Consider the following 16,202-nt stretch of genomic DNA (forward strand, 5'->3'; position numbering starts at 1 on the left):
CCCTAAATGTCAACAACAGTGACGCCTCCCTTCCTGAAAGACTGATTACCTTCTCTGCACAATTTGATGCATTGAACGACGTGACATTGAGGGAAGCCCCTTCACTTCCTGAGATACAGGCACCGACTGGCTGCAGCTGTGCCACGGTAAACCCAAGCAAGGCTGTGGGGGTGTACCTGGTTAAATGTCGAGGGATTGTGCAGATCAGCTAATAGAGATCTTGACGGACATCTTTAACATTTCTTTGAAACAGTCTACTGTCTCTGCTGGCTTCAAAGCAGCCACCATCATCTTGATGCCCAAGAGAGCAATGGTAACTGTCTTAAATGATTACCGCCCAGTGGCACTGACTTCAACAATTATGGAAGTGCTTTGAGTGGCTGGTAATGGGTCATATAAAATGCCATAATCCAGTGCACCCACTGCTCAAACCAGTCCACAGACACCTCAGCCTTGGCCTTCCACTCTGTCTTGTCTCACCCAGAAAACAATGCCTCGTACATCAGGATGTTGTTCATCGACTCAGTTTGGCATTTAACATGAATATCCCTCAGAGGCTGTTGGGTAAGCTCTCCTCATTGGGATTCAGCACCCCTCTGTAACTGGATCGTGGACTTCTCGAAGAAAAGACCCCAGTCTGTCTGGGTTGGTGGCAACATCTCAAGCTCCATCACGCTGAGCACTGGTGCCCCCCCCCCCCCACCGGGTTGTGTCTTCAGCCTGCTGCTGATTCAAGACTGCACTGCCAGGTCCAGCTCAAACCATGTCATCAGGTTCACTGATGATACTACAGTGGCTGGCCTCATCAGCAACAATGATGAGTTGGCATACAGAGAGGAGGTAGAGAGGCTTGTCAAATGGTGTGAAAACAACAATCTGAGTCTCAACATGGACAAGACAAAAATGATGATTTTGGATTGCATGTTAATGGCTCTGCCTTGGAGAGGGTGAAGAGCATAAAGTTCCTTGGTGTGCACATAATGGACGATCTAAACTGGACGCACAACACCTCCCCACTAGTCAAGAAGGCACAGTAGTGTCTACACTTTCTGAGGAGACTGAGGCATGCAAGGCTTCCCACCCCCATTCTAACAACTTTCTACAGGAGCGCCATCAAGAGCGTCCTGCCTGGCTGCATCAATCTGTGGTATGGAGGCATCAGACCACAAGGCCCTACAGAGCTTGGCTCGAACTGCTGAGAGGATCAATGGGATCTCCCTACCCTTATTTGTGACATTTACTGGGAGTATTGCAGACAAAGGGCTCAAAGCATTGCTGGGGATTCCTACTACCCATCCCTCAGTCTCTGACCCACTCCTGTCGGGAAGGAGGTACAGGAGCATCAGGACTAGGACTGCCAAACTGGGTAACAGTTTCTTCCCTCAGGCTGTCAGACTAATGACTACCCTGCCACCACTGGCGTCTTGTCATTAGGAAAGTGAGCTGTTTACTGTATGGTCTGTTGTTTACTTTTTGCCTGTGCTGCATGAATTTTGAATTGTATTTTAATTTATGATATTTTGGTTTACGTACCGTGTATGTTATGTTTTGTGGGTGCACTGTGGTCTGCGAGAACATTATTTCGTTTGGTTATATATATGTATAATCAGACAACAATAAACTTGAATTTGAACCTTTTGTGGTTACAACATGCAAAGTATAAATTCAAAAACTCCCACTTATGTTAAATAATTATTCATTCTTAAATCTTTAAGTAACTTGTGGCTCATCTGCCGTAGTGGGGACAGCACGGTAGCTTAGTGGTTAGCACAGCTGACCCGACTTCAATTCCTGCTGCTGCCTGTAATGAGTTTGTACGTTCTCTCCGTGACCGTGTGGGTTTCCTCCAGTGCTCCGGTTTCCTCCCACAGTCCAAGGAAGTACCGGTTGGTCAGGTAATTGGTTATTGTAAATTGTCCTGTGATTAGGCTAGGGTTAAATGAAGAGTTTGCTGAGTGGTGTGGGACTAAGGCCCTTCATCATGTCAGTAGCTTCCACTCAGTTTTAACTACTGGCAGCCATGCAAGTCCCAAGTGGAGACCCAGGAATACCTTTACACTTCATTGCTGTTTCTATAACTATTTTGTTTTACCAGTCAGGGTTGTTATTCCTGAGCTGAACCCCCAGACCTGGAGAACTGGTGGACCACTCTTAGTCTGGCCTCTACCCTTTGACCTGTTTGTGATGGGTGACCCTGCTAAGAGCCAAAGTATAAAGCCCTGACTCCAGCCAACATGGCTCTCCAGGTCATTAAGGCATGCATGCCTGCAACCCTACAGCAAGGTTCTTGCCCTCTTGGAGGGGTAGGTTAATTAGTCGTTGTAAATTGTCCCATGATTAGACTGGGGTTAAATCAGGGGGTTGCTAGGCAGCACGGCTCGAAGGGTCAGTAGGGCCTGTTCCACACTGTATCTCAATAAAATAATAAGTTCTGATTTTGGTGTCAATAATGCACAAATAATTGTTGCCATTTTCTTTAACTTATAAGGGTTTGAAGGAGAAGACTGAACTGCAGGCTCAGTTAGCAGCCTTAAATGCACAACTGCAGGCGCAGGATGAGCAGAAGGTACTTAGTGAACAAAGGCAAAGCACGTTGACCTCAGAAGTGAGCACCTTGCGCCAGACGTGCTCCAGTCTAGAACAGGCCATGACTGAGCTTCAGAGCAACCTCGAGACCAAGAACGCCAGCTTAGCTGGGCTAAACAACGATCTCCAGGTGGCCGAGGAGCAGTACCAGAGGCTGCTGGGGAAAGTTGAGGAAATGCAGCAGGCGATATTGAGCAGAGATAACTCGGGTATGTCCTTTGAATAGTTTGTATCTGCTCAGAAAAGAATACTTCTGTTTTTTTTTGTTTGTAGTATTCTCCCACCTTGATGTTCTAATTCCCGCTAAGATACAGTTTCACAGGTACACAAACCAAGTAGTATTCCATCTGTAATTGCACTTTAACATGTGAACCTAGACAATCTTTTGGAGCCATTTGACGTGAAGGGTGTCAAAGAGATACAAACTTTTCTTTTGCATTTACCAGACCAGTCGCTGAAGTTAGGAGTCATTACATTTCATTCCCTGCTTTGTACCCATTCCAGTCCCTAAACCATTGTCACTTAAAAGTATCGGAGTGCATGATGCAACTTATGGGATCACATCTCTTGAACCAGAGATTCGCAACCTGGGGTCCATGAACCCCTTTGCTTAATGGTATTGGTCCATGGCATAGAAAAGGTTGGGAGCCCCTGTCTTAGACCTTTGTTTGTCACGTGTACAGTACACAGAAAGACATAGTGAAATACATTGTGTGTATCAGCAGCAACACAGTCCAAAGGTGTTCTTGGGGCAGCAACCAAGTGTTTCCATACTTTAGCCGCCAACATAGGCCCTCAATTTACTAACCCTAATTTGTACATCTTTGCAATGTGGGAGGAAACTGGACCATCTAGGGGAACTCATCCACCCACTCCCTCCCCCCCCCCCCCCCGTCACTTGCAGAATGTAAGAACTTCGTACAGACAGTGGCAGGAATTGAACTGAGATCGCTGGCACTGTCAGGCATTATGCTAACTGATACACTACAGTGCTGCCTTATTTGGGGTAGGCTGATATCCAGCTGTAAACTTGTGAATCAAGTCTTTGCTTTAAGATGCCATCTATTTTAAGTTATGGATGATTTTTTGGTACCTTTTTATTAACTTTGTCCAGTCTCTCGACTTCAGGTTTAAGATGGTGAAGGTGAGTGACAGCTTTCTGGTAGTTCAAAAGGCAAGAAATTTGACTAATAGCATTATTAATAACACCTTTTCTGAAGTAAATTAGGGTAAATTATTACTACAAACAATGAAGAGGTAAGCAAAGGCGAAGCGAATTCGAGATTTGAGCCGGGTGGCTACGTATCAATGTCGACCCAGATGGAGTTGGAGTGAGCGATTTGGAAAGGAGGAGTAGAGGCAGAGGAGTTTCGATGCCCGTCCAACTAACCCAAGTGTGAGGTTGGATCACTCTAATCGCCGAGCCGATTTGGAGAAATTGAGAACGGCTTCAGGCTGTACGGCGAGGTCTAGGCCCAGAGCGTATCGCTACGGCAGGGCCTGGGTCCTAGTGCAGGGGGTGACCTGGCATTTGGATGATTAAATGCCAGCCCAGAAAGACTGGAAAGGCAGGGTGTTGGGACCAGAGATGAGAGTGGGGCCGATTTTTGCTCACTCCCATGCGATGTTCGCACTCTTCTGTCAACGGTGCTGAAGCTGTGAACTGCTCAGGCTGCTGTGCTTCACGTCTGCGAGCTTTGCAGCGACTCACTTATTGTTTACATGATTTGTGTTTTTAAATCTTTCTCTGCGCACTGGGTGTTAGTCTTTATTTTATAATTGTGTTCTTTTGGGATTCTTGCTTTGTGGCTGCCTGTAAGCAAACAAATCTCAAGGTTGTATAATTTCTACGTTCTTTGATAATAAATGTACTTTGAATCTTGAATCTGTAGTGCAGGAGTTCTCAACCTGTGGTCCAAGGATCATTTTCTTCGTGATATTGGCCCACGACATACAAAAGGTTCGGAACCTTTGCTTTAGTGTAACCTGCATTTGTACAGATCTTAAGTACAAGGGTAGTACATTTTGGTGAACCTGACTGACGAAAGCATTCTGAATGCTTTTAATAAATAATTTATGAATGTGCTCGGGGTTTTGTTAAACTTGCCAGTAAGTTTCTAACTGCTATTAGAAATATTCTGCAGGTCAGTCATCCTTTAAGGAGAGGGAAACAGTTGATGTTTCAGCTCGATGACTTTTTTTCATTTTTCTTTCAGAGTTGTGTAACCGGTCTTTTTTCCCTTGGCTAGGTCAAATAAAGTTGAAACTCATCAAGTACTGAAAAACCCAGATAGAGTTCACTTGGAGAAGATGTTTTCTACAGTGGGTCAGTCTAGGATTAGAGGGCACAGCCTCAGAATACAAAGGTGTTCCTTTATAACTGAGATGAAGACGAATTTGTTTAGCCACAGGGTGGTGAATCTGTGAAATTGGTCTTGGCTGTGGATGCCAAGTCATGTGGTATATTTAAAGTGGAGATTGATGGGTCCTTGATTAGTCAGGGCATCAAAAGTTACGAGGAGAAGGCAGGAGAATGTGGTTGAGGGGGATAATAACTTAAGTATGATGGAGTGGTTGGGTGATAGGGTGGAAATATATCTACCATAGGAGATGTAAGGCACTCCTTCCCTCTGCTAGTCTGCAGGTCATCTTTAGGCAAGGTGTCATGGAAAGACCATGATTGCCCATGTCGTAGGACATGGCACATAATGATGTCACGTGACATGGCACATAATGATGTCACGTGACATGACACATAATGATGTCACGTGACATGACACAAAATGAAAATGATGGAATGGTGGAACATAACTGAAGGGCGAAATGGCTTAATTCTGCTCCTTTGTCCTATGATCTTAGGTTCCTGTAATTTGCATGCAAGAATACGCAAAATATCTTGTCTTGTCTACAGATTATCACATATGTGTTTGTACATTTTTTGTTCCAGTTCAAGCTGCTCGGCAGCAGATGGCAGTTCTTCAGAGCCAGCTTCAGCAAGTGCAGTTGGATCGTTCCACACTGACGAGCCAGCTCAAGGCTTCCCAGTCTGAAGTAACTTCTCTGCAGCAGGTCAGGCAGTGGTACCAGCAGCAGCTGACAGTGGCACAAGAGGCAAGGGTGCGGTTACAGAGTGAAATGGCCAGTGTGCAGGTATGAGACCGCAGAATATTCACAGAATACAAGGAACGTCTGTGTTTAATTTAATGGTGCTTCTGGACAGCATTAAGAGAAATAGGGACTCAAGAGTTCCCAAGTATTTTCTGACAACATAGCTGTATTTTCTTGCCATCACCATTCTCTATTTCTTCGCTCCCCCAAATTAGACTTTAAGGCCATAACACACCTTCATATGACGTGGGCAATCATGGTCTTTGACCATAATTGTTCTTGGCAAATTTTTCTACAGAAGTAGTTTGCCCATTACTACCTTCTGGGCAGTGTCATTACAAGATGGGTGACTCCGGCCATTATTATTACTGTTCAGAGATTGTCTTGCATCATTGGTCACATAACCAGGACTTGTGATATGTACCAGCTGCTCATACGACCATTCACCACCTGCTCCCGTGGCTTCTGTGACCCTGATCAAGGGGTTTGGGCTAAGCAGGTGCTACACCTCACCCAGGGGAGACCTGCAGCCTAACAGAGGAAAGGAGCGCCTTACAGCTCTGTTGGTAGTGCTGCGCCAGTCACCGTAAGACATAGGAGCAGTAGGCCATTCAGCCCATCGAGTTTGCCATTCCATCATGGCTGATTTAGTATTCCTGTCAACACCATTCTCCTGCTTTCTCCCCATAACCTTTTACTCTTTTACTAATCACGAACTTGTCAGTCTCTACTTTAATATCAAAGTATTTAATATCAAAATATCAAAGATATAGGAGCAGAATTAGACCATTTGGCCCATTGAGTCTGCTCTGCTATTTCATCATGGCTGATCCATTTGTCCTCAGCCCCAATCTCCTGTCTGCTCCCCATATGCCTTCATGCCTTGACTAATCAAAAACCCTGTCTTAAATATGCCCACTGACTTGGCTTCCACAGATCCAGCACCCTTTGGCTAAAAAAATTCCTCCTCATCTCCGTTCTAAATGGATGTCCCTCTATTCTGAAGCTGTGTCTTCTTGTCTTTGGAGCTTCTGTTGGTGTTTCTGTAGCACTGGGTTTTTACAGGATGGGGTTGCTAGCTCCGTGCCGAACCCCCCTCCTCTTGCAGCTGGGCTTGGGACTGTCCATAGCGGAGTTATATATGTAAATTAAAATTCTTATGCTTATAAAATAGTTTCTCTAATAAACTATTGTGTGTGAAACAAAGTAAAGGATGCCTTAAACTATTTATTCTGGGGTAAGTTTATTGTTTTCCATAATATGTGAACCATTGTTAAAAAAGTTTTTTAAATCATAGGCTGGTCACATGACTCAAACAGCAATGCTGGAACATCTGAAAATAGAGAATGTATCTTTGTCCCAACAACTTACAGACACTCAGCAGAGATCCATCAAGGAGAAGGAGCGCATTGCAATCCATCTGCAAAATATCGAGGTAATCATTAAAGGTGATCACTGAGGAATGCAGTTATTTGCAAAGGGGGTGACCTCTTGAGGATTATGTATGATCCTGCTTCTGTTGTTTTTAATGAATGCATTAGATCTGTGGAAAGATTCAATGTAGCTATTTTTATAAAGTCATAGAAAATTACAGCACAGAAACAGGCCCTTCGACCTATCCAGTCCGTGCTGAACAATTTAAGCTGTATAGTCCCATTGACCCGTACCCGGACCATAGCCCTCCATACCCCTCCCATCCATGTACCTATCCAAACTTACCTTAAACGTTGAAATCAAAATCACACTTGTCACTTGCGCTGCCAGCTTGTTCCATACTCTTAACCTTTCACCCTTAATCCATGACCTCTAGTTATAGTCTCACCCAACCACATTGGAAAAAGCCTGCTTGTATTTACTCTAACTATACCCCACAATATTCTGTGTACCTCTATCAAATCTCCCCTCAATCTTCTACATTCTAGTGAATAAAGTTCTACCCTATTCAATCTTTCCTTATAACACAGGTCATACAGTCCTAGCAACATGCTTGTACATCCTGTAATGGCAGAGGTGGGGATGGATGCTGCTTTCCAGCGACCGCGCTCCATAGGGAGGGCTTTACCCATGACGGACTGGGCTGTCGGATTATTCCTGTTCAAGGGCATTGTTGTTTCCATACCAGGCTGCGCTGCAGCCAGTCAGTATACTCTCCACCACACATCTATAGAAGTTTGTCAAAGTTTTGGATGTCATGCTGAATCTTCACAAACTTCTAAGGAAACAGTTTCCCTGTTGTTTTACAGGCTTTCTGGTGATTGGAGTCTGGTCTTGGTCATTGTGGAGGAACTATTTTTGAGTGAATTTTCTATTAGAATCTCAGTTAATAAGAGTTCTAAGTGAAGTACGATCCAGCAAGTCTGTGTGATTAAGGCAGCAGGTGATTGTTGATATAGTTTGATGTTTAAAACCAATCTGTTTCATGATAGGTTGACATGTTGGACCAGGAAAAGGCTTTTCATCAGATCCAGGAAGCAAAGGCAATGGTGGAAGATGATTTGTCAAGGAAACTTGAGGAGTTTGAGGAAGAGCGTGAACATCTTCAGAAATTGGCTAATTCTGCTTCAGCTTTGGAACGGGATCTTGAGGAGGTAAGGTGCTGTGCTTGTATAAAAGTTTCCTGTTTCAGTGTGTGTTTTCTGAACCAACAATGTCAATGAGGGTGGCAGAAATTTTGTTTCTACTGACCTACAAAAGCCATTTGGCAAAGTGTCATGTAATATACCGCAGGATTAAAGTTTGCAGGATTGAATTGACAATAGCAGCACACAAAATACTGGAGGAACTCAGCAGGTTATGGTATCACAGGAAAGATTCTAGCATAGGTAAAGTAGTGGCTAATTAGCAGGAGGCAAAGAGTGGGAATAAAGGGAACCTTTTCTGGTTGACTACCACTGACTAGTGGTGTTTCTCAGGGGTCTGTGTTGGGACCACTTCTTTTTACGTTATATGTGAGTGATTTGGATGATGGAATTGATGTCTTTGTTGCAAAGTTTGAGATGATATGAAGGTAGGTGGAGGGGCAGGTAGTTTTGAGGAAGTAGAGAGGCTACAGAAGGACTTAGACAGAATAGGAGAATGGCAGATGGAATACAGTCAGGAAGTGTACAGTCATGCACTTTGATAGAAGAAATGAAAGGGTAGTCTATTTTCTAAATGGAGAGAAGATACAAAAAACCTGAGGCACAAGGAGACATGGGAGTCCTTGTGCAGGATTCCCTAAAGGTTCATTTGCAGGTTGAGTCTGGGGTGAGGAAGGCAAATGTGGTGTTAATTCATTTCAAGAGGACTAGAAAATAAAAACAAGGATGTTATGTTTAAGACTTTTTAAAGCACTGGTGAGGTCCCACCTGGATTATTGTGAGCTGTTTGGGCCCCTTATGTTAGAAAGGCTGTGCTAAACTGGAGAGTGTTCAAAGAAGGTTCACAGAAATGATGCCAGGATCGAATGGCTTGTCACATGAAGAGTGTTTGATGCCTCTGGGCCTGTATTGACTGGGATTCAGAAGAATGAAAGGATGACCTAATTGAAACCTATCAAATGGTGAAATGCCTTGAAATAGTGTATGTGAAGAGGATGTTTCCTACACTGGGAGAGTCCAAAGACCAAAGGGACAGCCTCAGAATTGAGGGGCGTCCTTTTAGAACAGTGAGAGGAATTTCTTTAGCCAAAGAGCGGTGAATCTGTGAAATTCTTTGCCACAGGTGGCTGTGGAGGCCAGGTCTTTATGTATATTTAAGGCAGAGGTTGATATTGTGCCCTCTTGTCCTAGACTCCCCCACCATGGGAGGTATCCTTTTCACATCTACTCTGTCTAGGGCTTTCAACATTCAAAAAGTTTCAATGAGATACCCCCTCATCCTTCAAAATTCGAATGAGTACATACCCAGAGCCATCAAGTGGTCCTCGTATGATAACCCTTTCATTCCTGAACTCATCCTTGTGAACCCCCTCTCAACCCTTTCCAATGCCAGCACATCTTTTTCTTAGTCTATGTCCACACTACGCCAGATAATTTTGAAAATGAAGCTTTTTGTCTTCGTTTTGACCCTCTGTCCACACTAAAACAGCGTTTTCATCCCCCAACAACGGAGATTTTCAGAAACGGTCTCCAGAGTGGATAAATCTGAAAACGCCTAATATCCATTGTAGTGTTTATGGGGTAATCGGAGCTTTTTAAAACCGCTGTCATGATGTGCCGGCTGCCGGCATTATTATTCATTTTCATCATCATCACCCTCCACCCCCCCCCCCCGTTGTACAATCATCACAGCAATATTTGATTCAGCGCTTCGCAGAACCTAACTATTTCAGAACAGACGGCAACAAGACTGAAGCCAGAAGAGTTAGAAATGTACTCACCAAATACTTTGACCCATAGCTTACTGAATAAATAAGTATACTTACTTTGCCCTGTTTTCTGTCCTTGCTTGTATGAAGGTGGTTTATCTACTAACACAAGTACTTCTTTGACAATAGATGTGTAACAGCCTAATGTAACATTGTGTGGAAATACAAGATCACACTGATGCAGCCGTGTTTTATACATTTAACAAGGTGCTTTATTAATGTAACAGAGTTGGTCAGTTTTTCAATGTTCGTCGTCAGCTGGGTCATACTGTCCGTGAACTCCCTGTCGGTTGCCTCCATACGCTCCAGTATTTGGTTTTTTTTTTAGTTCAGTCCTCCTGCGCGAGAGCCAAGAGTAATTCCTTTTAAGTTTTTCTACTCTGTAACTGGGCAAACGCACACTAAGTATACCGTTTCCTCTTCGCTTGTTTTCTGTGTGTCCTGCGCGTGCCCAGTAGAGGAGACTCACCCAAATATCCGTGTTAGTGTGGACAGAGATATTTTGAAAAACGCTTAGTTGGTACGCCTGTCGTTTTTACTCGAAACTGGCGTTTTCAAAATTATCCGGCGTAGTGTGGACGTAACCTTAGATGAGGAGCCCAAAACTGTTCACAATACTCAAGGTGAGGCCTCACTAGTGCCTTATAAAACTAAAGCATCACATCCCTTCTCTTGTATTCTAGATCTCTTGAAATGAATACTAACATTGCAGTTGCCTTCCTCACCACCGACTCTATCTGCATTAACCTTTAGGGTGTTCTGTGCAAGGACTCACAAGTCCCTTTGCATCTCAGATTTTTGGATTTTCTCCCATTTAGAAAATAGTCTGCACAGTTCTTTCTACTACCAAAGTGTATGACCATGCATTTTCCAACATTGTATTTCATTTGCCACTTTTCTTGCTCATTCTCCTAATCGATCTAAGTCCTTCTGCAACCTACCTGTTTCCTTAACAGTACTACCCCTCCACCAATCTTTGTATCATCTGCAAACTTGGCAACAAAGCCATCTATTCCATCATCTAAATCATTGATACACAGCATTAAAAGAAGCGGTCGCAACTCAGATCCCTGCGGAACACCAGTAGTCACTGGCAGCCAACCAGAAAAGGATCCTTTTATTCCCACTCACTGTCTCCTACCAATCAGCCAATGCTCTAACCATGTTAGTAAGTTTCCTGTAATACCATGGGCTCTTGAGCAGCCTCATGTGTGGCACCTTGTCTAAGGCCGTCTGAAAGTCCAAATATACAACATCCACTGCATCCCCTTGATCTAACCTACTTGTAATCTCCTCAGACAATTCCAACAGGTTTGTCAGGCAAGATTTCCCCTTAAGAAACCATGCTGACTTTGTCCTGTGTCACATAGTACTCCCTAACCTTATCCTTAACAATTGACTTCCAACATCTTCCCAACGCTAAGGTCAGGCTAACTGGTCTATAATTTCCTTTCTGCTGCATTCTTCCTTTCTTAAAAAGTAGAGTTATATGGTGCCATTGGACTGGAAAATTGCAAATGTCAGTCCAATGATTTTTGAAAGATCATTAATAATGCCTCTGCAATTTCTAATGCTATCTCCTTTCAGAACCCTCGGGTGCAGTTCATCTGGTCTGGGTGACTTGTGTACCCTTGGGTCTTTCAGTTTTTTGAGCACCTTCTCCCTTGTAATAGTAACTGCATTCTCCTCTCTTCCTTCACACACTACAACATCTGGCACACTGAGGGTCTTCCACAGTGAAGACTGATGCAAAATATGTGTTTAGTTCATCTGCCATCTACTTGTCCCCCATTATTATTTCTCTGGCCTCATTTTCTAGCAGTCCTATATCCACTCTCATCGCTCTTATTTTTTTTTACATACTTGAAAAAAGCTTTTACTATCCACTTGATATTGTGTGCTAGTTTGCTTTCATATAGGAAAGCAAGGATAAGAGAGGAGAGTGGATCTTTGGATGAAGGGAAGTTGGGGGGGGGAATGACCCAGGGGGAGTAATTGGCAGGTGAGAAGAAGTGAAAGGTCAGAGAGGGGAATAGAGGATAAGATGACTATGACTGTGAGTGCCTGACTATAACAAATTAACTAGGGATTAGGAAAGAGTGATGCATTTTGTTCCAGGACAGAGTAATGGGACCAATACACACTTCAGAGAAAGATTAGAATCACTATTCCCTCTAAGATGCACGGGTGTACAGCCGTACTGTGACTGAAATGCTCCTGCACATCGCCTGTGGAATTTTCTTTTGTAGATTGTGCTGTGCTGTTTTCAGTCTGTGTGTTTTTTAAAAAAAAACTATTTATTTTCTGATCCTTGGGGTTCTTCCAGGAGGCAGGAAAGACGAGCAGTCTTAATGCCCAGATTTCAGTTTATTTTAGAGTACAAGCAAATATACAAATACTAAGCAAACTAACTAACTGAGAAACGATGCTAAGAGTTGTATTGATGCGAAGACAAATGAATAAAGATGGCACCTTTGGAAAAATCTAAAAGTGAAATTCTTTAGATAGAGAATAAACTAGTTAATAGGCTACATGATTAAAATAATTACATCACATGGGTTATAGCCAATGAAAAATGAGAAAGGTGATAAACCATTAGTTTAGCTGTTTTACCGCTTTCTGCCTGTGAGTGGGGATGAACCACCACATACTGTGAAAAATACATGAGTTTGTTAAAAGGTAAAGATCTTATAAAAGGTTTTTTTTTTAAAAAAAACTGTGGTTTCCAACAGAACTTTGATTGGAATTGATATACAGGAGATAATTTGGTAGGGAAGCCAAAATTCAGAAATGCATTGACTCAAAACTCAAGACCAGGTCACATCTGCAGGTGGGTCACCAATTTCTCTGACGGGGCAGTATGTGAGACTAGGCGAGCACATTTGTACGTCCCGCACAGCTAACACTGATGTGTTTTTCTCCCCTTTCCTATTTTCTCTATATACCAATGACTGCATCTCAAGTGATCCATCAGTTAAACTGTTGTACGTTTATATAAACCTCAATCACATCACCTCCCTCAGCATTGACAATCAGACTGGTAATACCCAAATTTGGAGACTATTAGCCAGGTAACTTAACTGCTGCAAGGCAGATGTACTGTCAGGTCACTGTTATTTTTGATCCCTGGGTTTTTATTTGGAGTTTAGTAATGAGTAAGAAAGTTTCATTTATTGATTCTTCACGATTGTTTATTTTTAAAGTTTAAATAAAGGACAGATACTAAGCAGACAAAGTAATGGTGATACAAGTCAGATGAGAGAAGAAAAATTAAATAAATTCAATACAGCTATTTTTGAAAAATCTATCACCTTTATAATTCAGATAACAGAAATTCTTTAGATAGGAAAATCCAATCAATGGTTACACAATTATAACAAACAGGTAACATTTGGCCAATTAAAATGGAAAGGGTGATAAAAGGGTTATGTAACTGCTACACTGCCTTCTGCCAGTAAGCGTGAAAAATACATTAAAAATGTTAGCAAAAAGTACTATTTTAGTTTTGCATTAATTAAACTATCTTTTTTTTTTAAAAAGTGTAAAATCACAACTGATTCCAACAGTACCCATATGGTAATCTATTAATTGTTGCATTTATTATTGCATTTATGAATGTGCTGAAATTGTGTCTTCTCTTCAGGTTAAGTTAACCTTACATCAGCGCGAACTCCAGTTAGAAGCTCTGCAACAGGAACAAATGGAGCTTCTAAAGCAGCTCACCAGCTCCCAGGAGGCTTTACACACCAAAGACCAGTCCATGAATGAACTGCAGGCCCGTTACGATGAACTGGAGGCCCGCCTCACAGAGATTCAAACTGAAACAAATGCCAAAGAAGATACCATCCAGTACTTGCAAAACGAGAAGATTGTCCTGGAAGTGGCCTTACAAGCCGGAAAGATGGATAAAGGTGCGCTGGAGGAAGGAGCTAAACGGCTTGAGGAGGGAACTGAAGTGGTGTCTGAAGTTCTAGAACAACTTCGTCAGGAAATTGCTGTCAAGACCGGGCAGGTAATAGAAATTTAACAGCTCTGCAAGGTGCCAGGAAGAATTTTATCTAATCTCGATTTTAAAAATACTTAATAGCAAGTTTTATCTCCTTCTATTTGATGTGCTAACAGGCGATATCTTTTGCCTGAGGTAATATAGAGAAACAATTGCCAGAAACAATCATGGTCCTGAGTGTTAAAACCTCTGAGGACCTAACCTGGTCCCAAGTTATCGATGCAGCTGTAAAGAAGATACAACAGCAGGTATATTTCATTAGGAACAGATGTACCATGGAGAGCATTCTAACTGACTGCATCGCCATCTGGTATGGGGGGGGCGGGGGGGGCACTGCACAGGATCAAAGTAAGAGACTTATAAGCTTAGTCAGCTTCATCATGGGCTCTAGCCTCCACAGTATCCAGGACATCCCTAAGGAGCGATGCCTCCAAAAGGCAGCGTCCATCCATCATTAAGGACCTCCACCACCCAGGACATGCCCTCCTCTCATTGTTACCATCAGGGAGGAGGTACAGGAGCCTGAAGGCACGCACTCAGGAACAGCTTCTTCTCCTCAGCCATCCGATATGTGGCAGCATCGAGAAGAGGGTGTTTTCTGGGTCATGGTGGTCTTTAATGATGGTTATTTTTGAGGGACCGCTCCTTGAAGATGTCCTGAATACGATGGAAACTAGTGTCCATGAAGGAACTGACTAATTTTACAACTCTCTGCAGCTTTCTTTGATCCTGTGCAGTAGCCTCTCCCCACCCCCATACCAGATGGTGACACAGCCAGTTAGAATGCTCTCCACAGTACATCTGTAGAAATTTGTGAGTGTCTTTGGTGACATACCAAATCTCCTCAAACTCCTAGTGATATATACCACTGTCTTGCCTTTTTGGTTGCGTCAATGTGTTGGGTCCTCAGAGATATTGACACCCAGGAACTTGAAGTTGCTCACTTCTGATCCCTCAATGAGGACTGGTGTAGAGGTGTTTGGTGACTTGTTAGTGACAGGCAGGTCTGAGCTGGTGTGGATCAGAACCCTGACAGTGTTGGATGAACTGGTTTACTCGGAGTGGAGCATGAGAGATCTAACACTGGATATATATCTATAACCCTGAAGTCTTCATGAATGAAACCTGTGTGATCCCAGAGTGCTTTGTTTTGTTGGTTTGTTTGAATAGGAGGCTTACAAGAAGTCTCTGTGTTATATCAGGATGTATGTTCATGGCAGGTAGTGTTTTGACAACAGAGGTAAAAATGACAGAGTTGTCATGGGGAGAGAAGCCTCAAAAGACAAATGGACTGATAAAAGGAATGATGAAAGAAGAGATTCACAGATCCAGATAATGGAAGAATGCAGTTATGGGACGAAACAATCTATTTACTGTTCTCTGTAAAAGTATAGTAGTGCTTTGTTTTGACCCATGAGATTGAAGCTACTTTCCAACAACTTAACATATGGAGGTAGACTTTCCCTTGTAAATAGTAAACGCGCTTATAATTTGATCCACTGTAAATTTGCTGTAGTTTGTTGCTGTACATTAGAAGACACAGCTGAATGGTACACAACAACCCCATCAGCTTTGTGAGAGGCAAGCGATGTATGAGTGGTTGAGCAACACGGGATCTGATATGTGAGAGAGACCGAAGTGGCCATTCTGTGTCATAGTCATAAGGTGAATGGGAACAGAGTAAGGCGAATTTGTTGAATTGCCTCGATCCTGGAGACACAGATTCCACAAAGGTTTGGCACAAGTGCAAAGTGAGTAGAATTCTTGTAGGAAGATTCTAAAATAGTTTATGCTATGAAAGAAAAGCAAGGTGGAATGGGTTCCATTTCCCACATCTTTCATTTTGAGTACAAAAAACTGTCAAGTAGGCTCATCATGGTATTAGCTCATATTAGAAGGTTTTAAGCAGATCAAATATGGTATTTGTATAAATAACGATACTAGATTAATCTTGGGTGGTGGAGTGGAGATGGGTCTCTACCAAAGGATGTGTAAGGTGCATCTTTGCTCTTTCCCTCCACTAGCCAGCAGGTTGTCCTTGCACATTGTGTAGCCCCTGTTTCGCCCCTTCCTGGTCAGGGTCACATGAAGAAATGGGAGCAGGTGGTGGATGGTCATTTGAGCCGCTGGTGCATGTCAGAGGTCCTAGATATG

At 42.9% G+C, this 16,202-nt stretch overlaps 1 protein-coding gene across 5 annotated transcripts in view; it reads left to right on the forward strand.

The window, feature by feature from the left end:
• Window positions 1-16,202, forward strand: part of golga3 (golgin A3) — a 99,684-nt gene that overhangs the window by 48,275 nt on the left and 35,207 nt on the right. For all 5 annotated transcript variants that reach the window (XM_063074102.1, XM_063074103.1, XM_063074101.1 and 2 more), the window contains 5 exons: window positions 2,489-2,795; window positions 5,534-5,736; window positions 6,992-7,129; window positions 8,121-8,282; window positions 13,686-14,054. In XM_063074102.1, coding sequence (XP_062930172.1) covers window positions 2,489-2,795; window positions 5,534-5,736; window positions 6,992-7,129; window positions 8,121-8,282; window positions 13,686-14,054 — 1,179 coding nt within the window. The remainder of the gene's footprint in view (window positions 1-2,488; window positions 2,796-5,533; window positions 5,737-6,991; window positions 7,130-8,120; window positions 8,283-13,685; window positions 14,055-16,202) is intronic.

Source organism: Mobula hypostoma, chromosome 21 (genome assembly GCF_963921235.1).
Source record: "Mobula hypostoma chromosome 21, sMobHyp1.1, whole genome shotgun sequence".
Classification (NCBI taxonomy): domain Eukaryota; kingdom Metazoa; phylum Chordata; class Chondrichthyes; order Myliobatiformes; family Myliobatidae; genus Mobula; species Mobula hypostoma.